Source organism: Pseudorasbora parva, chromosome 7, assembly GCF_024679245.1.
Source record: "Pseudorasbora parva isolate DD20220531a chromosome 7, ASM2467924v1, whole genome shotgun sequence".
Classification (NCBI taxonomy): domain Eukaryota; kingdom Metazoa; phylum Chordata; class Actinopteri; order Cypriniformes; family Gobionidae; genus Pseudorasbora; species Pseudorasbora parva.
The window spans coordinates 50,057,659-50,070,330 of record NC_090178.1 but is presented as its reverse complement, the minus strand read 5'-3'; the positions used below and the strand labels follow the sequence as shown (position 1 = coordinate 50,070,330).

General features: G+C 36.6%; 1 protein-coding gene across 2 annotated transcripts in view; it reads right to left on the bottom strand.

Annotated features, from left to right (window-relative positions):
* Positions 1-11,098, bottom strand: part of LOC137083907 (histone-lysine N-methyltransferase set-1-like) — a 14,208-nt gene extending 3,110 nt beyond the window's left edge. The window contains exons 1-3 of one of the 2 annotated variants that reach the window (XR_010906658.1): positions 10,929-11,094; positions 9,872-10,015; positions 5,605-5,767 (exon numbers count right to left, since the gene is read on the bottom strand). Coding sequence is in view for 1 of the 2 variants with exons in the window: in XM_067449849.1 (XP_067305950.1) it covers positions 5,605-5,767; positions 9,872-10,015; positions 10,929-10,977 (356 nt within the window). In the remaining variant the exon portion in view is untranslated. Of the gene's footprint in view, positions 1-5,604; positions 5,768-9,871; positions 10,016-10,928 lie in introns of both variants that reach the window. The other variant, XM_067449849.1, reaches the window with a different exon arrangement.
* Between the last annotated feature and the right edge of the window lie 1,574 nt (positions 11,099-12,672).

Here is a 12,672-nt window from a genome sequence, read left to right as displayed (position 1 = left end):
TTTGTTCTCTTTTGGGAATATGGGGAATACAAACAAAACTCAACACAACTGCACTCAATACTCTTCAAGTCAGTTCATGGGGACTTCAAAGTATTAAAGGAACACTCCACTTTTTTTGAAAATAGGCTCATTTTTCAAGTCCCCTAGAGTTAAACAGTTGAGTTTTACCGTTTTTGAATCCATTCAGCCGATCTCTGTATCTGGTGGTAGCACTTTTAGCACAGCTTAGCATACATCATTGGATCGTATTAGTCCATTAGCATCGCTCTCAAAAATGACCAAAGACTTTATTTTTTCAAAGATAATATTTTTCCTATTTAAAACTTGACTATTCTGTAGTTACATCTTGTACCAAGACCAACGGAAAATTAAAAGTTTAGATTTAGATTCCTGCGCAGTAATCATGGAACTTTGCGGCCGTACCATGGGTTCAGCGGAGCAACGATATTACGCAGCACCTGAAAGTAGTCCTCAGATAGGTAGCTTCCAATGCGACCAGCACTAAGTTTGTGACATTGCAGATAATGCAGAGTTGCAGCCGGCAAATTATGAATGGGATTTACCAGTGCGATTAGCCATGGTTCTGTGTGTCGTGAAGGGCTCTGATAGTGAGTCGAAGGTGTATTCTAGCATCATGTTTCACAGAATACCAACGAAAATCAAGGAACAAAAGAATCAGTGGTTGACTGCTCTGAACCATAGATTTAAACACCGGTAGATTCAAACAAGAAACTGCGTGTTTGCTCAAAGCATTTGGGACCAGATGACTATTTGGAAAACATGGACAGTGTTACCACGGTACGGCGTCTAAAGGATACGGCCAGACAGGGCGAAGTGTATCATCCCCCATGGCTGTAAGTATACAATTTTTTTTTTTTTTTTGTTAGCTTGAACGAGCAGATTGAAAAGCACTGCTGTTGTCTTTAGCTAACATTACCTGTGAATGCAATCACGAAGCGTGGGGGTTTGCGCGGCCATTTGGTTTATACAGTATATAACGTTAGTAGTTTTGTTGTAGCGTTCTGGTGAGGTAGTGTATCAGGGTATCTGCAGGTTTCACTAAGTCAAATTTAAGACTTTTTAAGACCTTTTTAAGACCATTATGAATAAATTTTAAGACCTATATTGCGCAATAAAAAAACATGCATAGGAAATGCAGAATCACTCAATTACTTAAACTTATATTATTTAATTTATTTAAATTGAACAAAGTATTAGTAAACTTATTATTCATAGCTCAATCCCACCAGGATTAGCATATATACTGTATATATCTTTTTTGACCAAAATTATTTTTTATTTTGTGGTGGTCACTTCCATAAATTTGCAAACATTTTTTTTTTTTTTCATAATTAGGATGCAACATTAACCATATTATAATGTTAGATGCACAATAGTCACACATGGCAATAAAACTAACAAAATGCATGAAACTTGTTTGGTAGGCCTATTACAAAAACAAAAAAGGCTGTGGTGTGCTATCTATCTTTAATAACACGATCGGTTGGGGTGGGAAATATGACCAACATCTTAAAAGTAAACCACAGCAATAAGCAATTGCTTAATATAAGTAAAACGTTTTCAAGTAATTACGTAATCAAGTAATCGGTCAGTAATAAAATATATACTTATAAACAAATGACAGTAGGACAAATAAATACAGCATAAAGATGCATATCTACAAAGAGGAACACTCCACCGGTTTTAGAAATAGGGCTTATTCAACTTCTTTAGACATTTAGATATGTGGGCAAATGCATTTGTCTCAGTGCATGCATTGTTTTAGTTTGGCAGGGTCGCCGCTAGCTTAGCTTAAAATGCATTTCCCCACATATCTAAATGTAGGAAAGTTGAATAAGCCCGATTTCTAAAAAAGTTGGAGTGTTCCTTTAAGTGTAAGTGCTGTTTCCCCGTTTGTGTTGTTGTTAAGCTATATTAGTTTGCTTTCACTTTGAGAACTTACTAATGTGCAGATCCAGTACTTTACTGACACGTCCCAAACTTTTTAACTCAAATCAGTATATAGACATATGCATAATGTGTGTATTTGATCATTCAAGAGTAACGTTAGGCTAATGCACTGGTGTAGTCTACGTGATAGGCGGGTATACGCCGTATACCCACTAGGAAAGGCCAAGGATTTCCGTATACCCAACTTTAAAAAAGCGTGAAGTTACTTTATAAGCGTGAAGATACTTTTAATAACATGTATTTTCGTCCCCCGCACTTTTACTGGGTCTCACCGATCCTAGTCGAACCACTCCGAGCGGGATTCGAACCGGCGTTACGGGGCGGGCAAGTTAACAAGGACGCTAAAGACAGCTTTCTCTAACCTCGGTTGATAGCTTGTTTCTTGAAGTCTTGGGCAAGTGTATTTAGATAGAAACCAATGTGAATACATCAAGATTTAAATTCAGAGACAAAAAATTATCTATGCATGACCTGTCATTTTATTCGTATCTAAATATCTAAATATGAGGAGGGCGCTCTCACAGAAAGTCCAAAAGCGGATTCGTAGAAACTTACTGTCGCGCCGGAGCTGCAGCTGAAGGAAAACAATCGTTATGAGCTGAAACGTGACAACGACAATCAGACGATTGCGACAATATATGCTTTATGTGTGTTTTTCAAGCCATCTCAATGTAGGCTATTTATTGACAATTAGTATAGGCCTTTCATATAAAGCAGTGCTAACGGACAGCTTTTTTAATGTTTAGTATCTTCTGCTCACCACGGCTGCATTTATTTAATCAAAAATAAAGTTAAAACAGTAATATTGTGAAATATCATTACAAATTAAAACCGCTTTTTTTCTATGTGAATATATGTAATTTATTCCTGTGATCAAAGCTGAATTTATCATCATTACTCCAGTCTGCAGTGTCACATGATCCTTCACTAATCATTCTCATATTGAGATTTCATAATCAAGAAACATTTATGATTATTATCTGTGTTGGAAAAAAATATCTGTGTTACTGCTTAAAAATGTTGTGGAAACCAAGATATATTTGATTTTTCAGGATTCTTTGATAAATAGAAAGTTCAATGGACAGCATTTATTTGCATTTATTAAATAAATCATTATCTTTTGTAATATTAAAAATATCACTTGTGATCAATTTAATGCATGTCTGATCAATGTTTGAATGGTATGGAGGTTTCCACAAAAATGAAGCAGCACCATGAGTTTTCAACACTGATAACAATCATAAATGTGTGTTGGAAGGATCATGTGACACTGAAGACTGGAGTAATGATGATAAATTCAGCTTTGATCACAGGAATAAATTGCACTTTACTATATATTCACATAGAGAACAGCTGATTTACATCAGAATAAAGGTTTATTGTTCACTCTTAAATGTACATTAATAAATTGACAGCTGATAAAACCTGTGCTCCAGGTACCATAACACAAAAGATGATATTTTGAAAAATGTTGGTAATCAGACAGTTGGCAGCACCCATTGACTTTCACAGTAGGAAAAAATATCAATGAAAGTCAATGGGTGCTGCCAACTGTCTGATTACCAACGTATCATCAAAATATCATGTTAAACAAAATATGTTAAACAGAAGAAAGAAACTCATACAGTTTTGGAACAAATTGAGGTTGAGGAAATAACACAATTTTCATTTTTGTGTGAACTATACCTGTAAGAGCTACATTTAGCCTGTAATGTTATATGAATATGGTACCTGGAGCACAGGTTTTATCAGCTGACTGTCTTTTGTTGCTTATAATAAATTGGAATGTTGATAACACATAAGCAGTCTTTAATAATGCTCTCAATTACATTCAGATGCATACTTTATGCATTAGTCAGTGTGGTGGAGCCTATGGGATGTCGCTCTGGGATGGGTGCGTATGAGGCTGGGAGGGGAAAAAAAAAAATCACAGTATACTCACTACAAAAAACTAGACTACACCACTGGGCTAATGAGCATAGAAATAACACATTCAATACACTCGCGCGAGCGCTGACAGGCAGCAAACACACGCAGCCTGACATCGGAGTTTAGAGTTTACAACACTGATATTAACTCTTTTTAGTGCAATCGGGTATATTATACTTTTATTTGGTCATTATGCAAGATGGTGAGAAAGATTAGTCTTTGCGTTCACGATCGCGGAACTGCAAGAACCGTCAGACTCAGCTGAAGAATAAAATCCGTTTTATGCGTCTGTGGTACAACCTGAAAGAGACTCGTGCCAATAACACGAAAGCTGATTGGCTGCAATACAAGATGCATGCTTGTCTAATTTGTAGTTGTAATAGAGCAAACAATAGTTGGTCTAGCGAAAGAAAGAACTACAAACACCACGGAACAAACACACACGCGCGTGCGTGCTGCGGGAGGCAAGAGCATTTCAATGAGGTAGCGTTACATGGATGTAGAAAAATTAAGACCAGTTTAACATTATTTAAGACCAAGAACGCAATGCTTCCGCAAATTTAAGACTTTTTAAGGCCTTATATTTTGATTTTGAAATGTAATACTTTTTAAGACTCCGCGGGGACCCTGGTGTATAGTTTGATTAAAATAGAATGTGGAATTGCCGGTATTGTTTATCTACACAGTTTTCTTGTAAAAAATACTACGTTAGTGATGTTGCGTTCTGTGCCGAGGCTTCGGAGCGTGTCTCCTGCATTAAATTTTGCGGCTGCCAAAAAAATGTTTGTCCCGTCAAAGCCTTATTTGGTCAGTTATTGTGATTTATGAGTGATAGATGAGGGCGCATGTTAACTGAGTGACAGAGAGAAAGAGCGGAGCGTGCCCACTCTCTCTGTCTTTATAATAAGCACCATCTTAGCATATTTCATTCATATATTACAATAGTCAAAATCAAAAGGTCGGAAGACCGAATCCATGTCGGACTATTTTTCCTTGAATGTTGACTCTTCTCTGACTCACCAGTTTGAATCTGCTCTCTTCTGCCTCAGTCTGTTCAGCCACACTTTCTCTTTCACATTTCAAAAGCTCGTCTTCAGTGTAACTGTTATTCCGGTTTAAATAGATAGGTTCGGGATCTACACCAAAGTAAATATCTTCTGAATCGTCTCTCACAAACGCCTCCATGGTTACAACGCGCGCTGCTCTCTGAGCAAGCAGATCGTCACGCTGGTAATATTAACGGAGGTTTGCCTATTTTCAGGCGCTGTGTCATATCATTGCGCCGCTGCACCCATGACGGCCGCAAAGTTCCTACGCAGGAATGAGAAAGTAGTTCCTAGCTATAACGGTCTAAAAAATAGCAACTTTTCATTTTTCGTTGGTCTTAATACACAATGTAACTATAGAAGAGTCAAGTTTTAGATAGGAAAAATATTGAAAGTCTTTGGTCATTTTTTTGAACACTTGTGCTGATGGTCTAATATGATTCAATGATGTATGCTAAGCTATGCTAAAAGAGCTACCGCCAGATAAAGAGATCGGCTGAATGGCTTCAAAAACGGTAAAACTCAACTGTTGAACTCTAAGGGACTTGGAAAATGAGCCTATTTTCCAAAAAATAAAAAAAGAGTGTTCCTTTAAGTATCTTACAGCAGCTGAAATTTAAGCATCCCATCTACATCAATCCAACAGTCCTGTACTCACCACCAATTTTTGCCATGCCACTGAAAATCAAACAGGAAGATGTTTTCAGCTTCGGTGTAGTGTTGAGTTCGGTCAAGACTCTCTTCTGAACTCAGAAGTTCACCTCGGTATTCAAGAACAAAATCACCTCTGAAAAAAGCTTCAGTGGTGAAAACGCCACGACCTAAAGAGGAGAAACACATTAGCTTCAGCAGTTTCTCTAAAGTCAACTATTATTTTGATTATTACTCAAAGTTCTTTGCCATATGATGTAAATTACTGAATGAAAATAGTCAATAGCCAGGCTAATCTTGAAGTACTTTATATTTTACTATAAAATCTTAAAATTATACAGTTCAAATTCCACACTTTCTTACACAAATAATATTATCATGGCTAAATATTGTTTAGAATAGATTTCTGCAGGCCGCCCCGGTAGTTCACACCCCCCGGTTCCCTCCACAAAAACCCTATAGGATTTTCCACTGGCGTTTGTATTACTGCAGAAAATAAGCTCACTTTAGTCTATAAAATACACCTCAGTTGCAAAACTTCAACATCCTCACGGTTAAGCTTCAACAACTTGTCTATAATGTGTCTGTGTTGCATTATTTTAAAAGAAAATCCTGTTTTGTGTACATGCATCTCTTCCAGATAGGTTTTCTTTGTGTTATATGGACGTTTTATTTGGCTTCTATAGTTTAGATAAAAGTATAGAGTTTTGTTGTTGTGTTGATAAATGTGCCTCCAGGAGCTCTAACCCAAAGTTTCACAGACAAGGCTTAATCTAGTCCCAAACTAATATGGATGTTTGAGCTGTTTTAACTGAAAGCAGCTTGCACTGACAGATCTTAAAGATGCCCTAGAATGGGAAACTGCATTTACCTTGGCATAGTTGAATAATAAGAGTTCTGTACATGGAACTAACATACCGTGAGCCTCAAACCACACCACAGTTTCCTCCTTCATGTAAATCTTGTGCTTGAAAAAGACCACTAAAAAACGGGCGAATCCACACATAACACGACTGTGATGCAACAGTCAGGATCATTAATATTTACGCCTCCCCAAATTTGCATATACCAGCCCATGTTCAAGTCCAGGCAGTATTAAAGGGTTAGTTCAGCCAGTAATGTAAATCCTGTCATTAATTCCTCCTGTGGTTGGCCAGCCGTCAGACCTCCGCTCATCTTCACACACAGATGGAGATATTAGTGTTGAAATCCGATGGCTCAGAAAGGCCTTCATTGACACCAATGTCATTTCCTCTCTCAAGACCCATAAAGGCACTAAAGACGTCGTTACAAAGCCCATCTCACTACAGCGGCTCTACAATCATTTTATGAAGCGACAAGAATAGTTTTTGTGCGCAAACAAAAAATCAAAAATAGCGACTTTATTTAACTTTATTCTGAGCCTCAGACGTGAACTCATGAAGCACCGTAATGGCGCATGCGAATAGAGCCGCCGTTCTGACACATGACCCGGAAGCGAGGAGCTTTGTTTAAAGCAGAGGAAGACACGCCATATCTAAGCTGTTGAATTCTACATTGATTGCGCTTTAGGTCTTGGCGTAGTGCTCAAAATGGGGCTAAAGTGTGCATTTCATGGATGCCCGAACTGTGCTTGACGCCATATTCTCGTGCATGCGTCGTTACGATGCTTCATGAGTTCATGTCTGAAGCTCAGAATAAAGTTAAATAAAGTCGCTATTTTTGATTTTTTGTTTGCGCACAAAAACTATTCTGGTCTCTTCATAGATGATTGTAGAGCCGCTGTAGTGAGATGGGCTTTGTAACGACGTCTTTAGTGCCTTTATGGGTCTTGAGAGAGGAAATGACATTGGTGTCAATGAAGGCCTTTCTGAGCCATCGGATTTCAACACTAATATCTTCATCTGTGTGTGAAGATGAGCGGAGGTCTGACGGCTGGCCAACCACAGGAGGAATTAATGACAGGATTTACATTACTGGCTGAACTAACCCTTTAATGTGGACCTGCACCGAATTAACAGAAGTTCTGCAGGTGTTGTGAAGATGGACATTAGTTAATTAGTTTGGAACAACTTGAGGGTGAGGAAATGATGACAGAATTTTTATTCTTAAGTGAACTATCCCTTTATTGTGCATAATCAGGTTAAGAATGTGTATGTAAACATTGACTTTGGGATGATGGAACTGGAAGTGCAAAGATGCAAACTTTTTTTATTTTAGGGCTCATTCCTGCAGAACTCTATTCAGGAATCTTTGCACAATAAAAATATGTATATATACTAGGGCTGCCCCCAAATAGTCGACTAAACGTTAGTCGATATGAAGAGGGCTTGGTCGAATACATTTTCATTAGGTGGTTAGTCGCAAAAAAAAATCACATGAAAAAATTATGCAATCAGGGGCTGCGCAGTCACGCCCGTTCACACATACTCCGTCTGCAGTGCGTGTGCGGTGCGCATTTTTTTTCCGTACCCATGTTAACAGATTACATCTATCACACTGCATGCGGATGCGGTCCTGCAGCAGTGTGACGATCGTTTTCGTACCTAATCTATTTTTTTATGCTGTTTTTGAATAGCCTATTGTAAGTTTCTAATTTAAAATGTTTGTGATTTTTGGCTATAACCTATGTTTAAATGTTTTGCCACTTGTGTGAGCTAAATCTAAAGTACTAGGCTATATAAATATGAATTAATGAATTTAATAAAATGTTGTTTAAATGTAGGCTAGTATGTTAACCTGACTTCTATGAAAAAGTAAACAAAGAGAATTGCAATTCTGACGAGCCATGTTCACTAACAACTTTTGGATTTTACATAAAAAATAATGAATAAATGCTGTGTTTGTGGTGTGCAACAGCGGATCAGTTGCGGACTGCAAACGCAGCGTATGTGAAAGCACAACAGGGCGTGCGGCTCCTGCACCGCATACACACCGCAACACGCACCGCACACGCACTGCAGATGGAGTATGACATGACATCACAGCAACGAGAGATCAACGAGACCTCGTGGTATACCAAAGCGCACTTGTGGGAGAGGTGTCTGGCTGATGCTAATAATTATATCAGGAAAAAAGTCCAAAGTGTGGGATCATTTTGAAAAGTTGAAGGACGTCCCGAAAAAGGCTGTTTGCAAACTCTGCACACAAACATTTGCCTATCGCTCGTCAACATCGAATAGCCTATGTCTTATCATTTAAAATATGTAAGTAGTAACGTTTCCTTTTTGTAGTGTTTCTGTTTGCTATCTGTTTATAACGGGTAGGCTATACGAATAAATAAATACATATTATTTTTATTTATTCGTTTTTATAAAATGCAGTTGTTGTTTTTTATTCTGTAAGAAAAATTAGTCTGATGTTTGCAATTTGTTGTTTCCAGTCAAGACTCATCCGTCGTCTTAATGGCAGTTTGCGGCTTTGCCCTGATATTTTTTATCTGTATTAGTGTTCTTTAAATAATTTGTTCCACATTTTGTCTTAAATATTTGTTCTAAACAATTTAATCAAAGACTTAGGCTGTTGATTTGTTTGCCGCCTTCTTTTTTTTATTCTAAGTTTTGGCATTGTGCGATGTGCATTTATTAAATTGTTAGTTTTTGTTAATTTTTCTTTTGAACAATATAAAAATTATATTAATTTTCCACTGTATTTTATACCAAACAGCGTTTTTGCTACAGTACTTGTTTTGTACTAGACCTAAGTTACTAATACGTTTATTTAATTCATTTTAAAGAACGAATTTTAGTTTATTTTATTCAAAACAGTTTGTTTTTGTTTTTTACTTGTAACTGTTACAGTTTGTATTTTTGATAATAAATTATTAAAATGCACAGGCAGTCTGATTGCTGATTTTTATGTTATTTTTAGCCTATAACGTTCCGGCCGTAAGCGCTGTATAGGCTACTTTAAACGCTTTACTATTCTGTTTTAAGCACTTTTTTTTTTACTTACTTATTTTATTTTGAACGCGCTAATATCATGCTTTAGCTTTTTCTGTCATATGGAAGTGTTAAACTTCAACTTGGACTATACCTTTCCTTGTATATACACAAGTTTTTATATTAATATCATAAATGAATGATTATTCGACTAATCGCTAAAATGCAGGAGTGTTAGTCGACTAGGAATATCTTTAGTCGGGAGCAGCCCTAATATATACATATAATATAATGTACTGTTCAACTTGTGAAACATGAATATTAGTTGACCTTACTGCCATGACTCGCCTTACGTTAAATCCTCAGTTTTATAGATTAATGTTATTACTGAACTGCTCAGTCGTAAATACTTGCCTTTATATGTGCTGATGAACCGCTCTTGAAGCCCAGGCTTGTCCATTTCACAGGTCATGTGATGTTCGGCGTCCTGCAGAGGTTTTCTACGCCTTTTGTTTCCCAGCATGATGGCATAGATGCAAAATGTATTTCTTGCGATGACTGGCAATAAAAGAAAAAAGAAATAAAAAGAAATATAAGGTGAATAGAATAAAACGGCATATTTAAAAATCTTGTTGATCTTACTAGCATTGTTTACCCAAAAAACTTGCATAATTAACATACTAACCCTCATGTTCAAACCTGTGTAGTGTTTTTCTGTGGAACACTGAAGTATATGATATCACAGGCTCTACTCAGAGCCCAAAAACCACTGCTGCTTTTGTGTCTTTTGAATAGATTCATTGACACCGATCTATATTCATATTTGATTTAAGAGCTAAATCATATTAGTCAGTGACCTGCTAGATTCACATACACTCTTTTTTATGTGCTTTTGCCTGCTCTGGAGCTTGAAACACACAATTAAAACACTATTAAGTGTCTAAAACTGTCATTATGCAAAATAGCTCTGTGATAAATAAAACAACATGGATAATTTTGGGTTCCACAGAAGAAGAAAAAAGCTTTTTGGGTAAATAATGTAATAATGTATTAGATAAAAGTAAAAAATTATATCAAATAATAATGATAATAATAATAGAAATTAATTATTATTTTAAATTACAAGACATAATATTGATATTTTACAACACTTTTGAGAAAAACAATGATATATGTACTGACTCATTATTGGGTCAGATTGAACTAATTAAATTGCAGAATCTAAAGTAATGTTACTAATATATGAAATATAACACAATTATATTTACTGATCAATGCCTGCACATGCCAATAAACAGTTTTCCCCTTATTTCAACAAATCATCAACTGAGAAGCAAACTCAAATACAATCGTTAAGTAAATAAAACATTAACACAATTTTCACCACTTAAGTAAGCATACATCTTACTAACTTTACTATTTCACAAAGTATTTGGTCATGATGCATTTTCAGGACAAGACTTGAGCTCACCTTTCCGACGTTGATTGATGGGGGGCTGTCGTCTGTCACGTGTCTGCATTTCCAGGGAAAGCACGTGCACATCCAAGGTCGCTGATTTGCGTAAATGACGTAGTGACGTATTTGGATTTCAAGTTGAAATTGTCATTACATTTTTTTTTTACCAAATAAATATTTTTCCAAACACATAGAAAATTATCAGATTATCTTTGTTTTAATCACAGTATTGGTTATTCAAACGTATTTTTTAATCCGTTGTGGAGTAAAACAATACCAATTCGTAGCTTAGTTTACTTTCTTCATTATTAAATCATTCACTGTTGTGAGATTATTTAGATGATCAAAATCAAACTTTAATGTGAACTTTATTAACAGCATTATCTTATTTTTATTTATTTAATAAATTGATTGTATTTTACATTAAATATAAAGGGCAGAAAAGCTGTTAGACCTTGTAAAAGTTCTTGGAAAATTGTTGTGAAAAGTGTTGTGGCTATATATCTTTGAGCATCTTATGATCAGCTGCCTCTCTGTCACTTGCCCCCAGTCTCAGTCACTCTGAAAGCGCGCTCTGCTGCTGCTGCTGTGGGGGAGGGGCGGGCGCGCGCGCTCGGTGGGGGAAGGGCGGCGAGTATGAGCAGAGCCTCCTTCACACTGTCAGAGTCAGCTCAGCTCAGCTAGGGTCAGGGTTAGTGGAGATACAATGGCTCTTAAAATCAAAGTAAGAATAAAGCTGTAAACAAACATGTACATGTGCCAGCTTGATTCATGATTCTTTTAAACACTTTTTGTTCTTTTTTTATTACTATAGCCTCTCTCTCTCTCTCTCTCTCTCTATATATATATATATATATATATATATATATATATATATATATATATATATATATATATATATACACATACATACATACACATAAAGAAAATGTTTGCTGTACTGCTCTCCTTTAGGGTTAGGGTACAGCTTTTCTCAGTCACTTTGGTACATTTCTGGAATCAAACTATTCCTTTTTTAATCCGATTGAGAGAGCATGTAAACACTTGATCAGATAGAAAACTGAAATAGCGTAATGACTTATGAAGTACGGAAGCGAGCTGTTCTTCATGTTGAATAAAGTGTCATAAATGAGTGTGAAGTGAGCAGGACATCTCCCACCAGTCCTTGTTTCATCCACCATCGACTGGTTTTTGGCATATGATGGTGTTTTTACTGTTTGATAAATATAAGCAGCACAGCTCAACGCTTCATGTGCTAGTCGTCTCCTAACAAGGACCCGAAATAGATACATATTATGTCTGCTTTTTAACAACTTGAACTCCAAGACCATTTTTTGGGATTTCCACCTGGATTTGGCCTACCCAAATTGAAAAGCTTCCCATACACAGATACATTGGTCTAAGTTCAAAATGTTGGTGTCATTTTACAGAAAACCCTTTGAAGTTACATAAAACACTGCTAACAGTGATAAACATGTAGGTATATGTTGTCTAAGCTGTTATAACCCCCCAAAAAAGTAGGCGCTTCTTGATTTTTTTTTATAAATTCATTTTTGAAAGTGTGTAACTCAGGCCCTGTGTGGGGCGGGTTCCTGCAGACAGTTTGGGCTGCTTCCTCTAAATTCTAGAAAATAGTGGAAAAAAAGAAGTTTGTCTGTGTCATGTTGTATGCCAGATTTATTCAAATGGGTCTGAAGGGATGACCCCCCTTTTTCCCCCTCCACCACCATATAGTGATATAAATGCAATATTCCAGTGT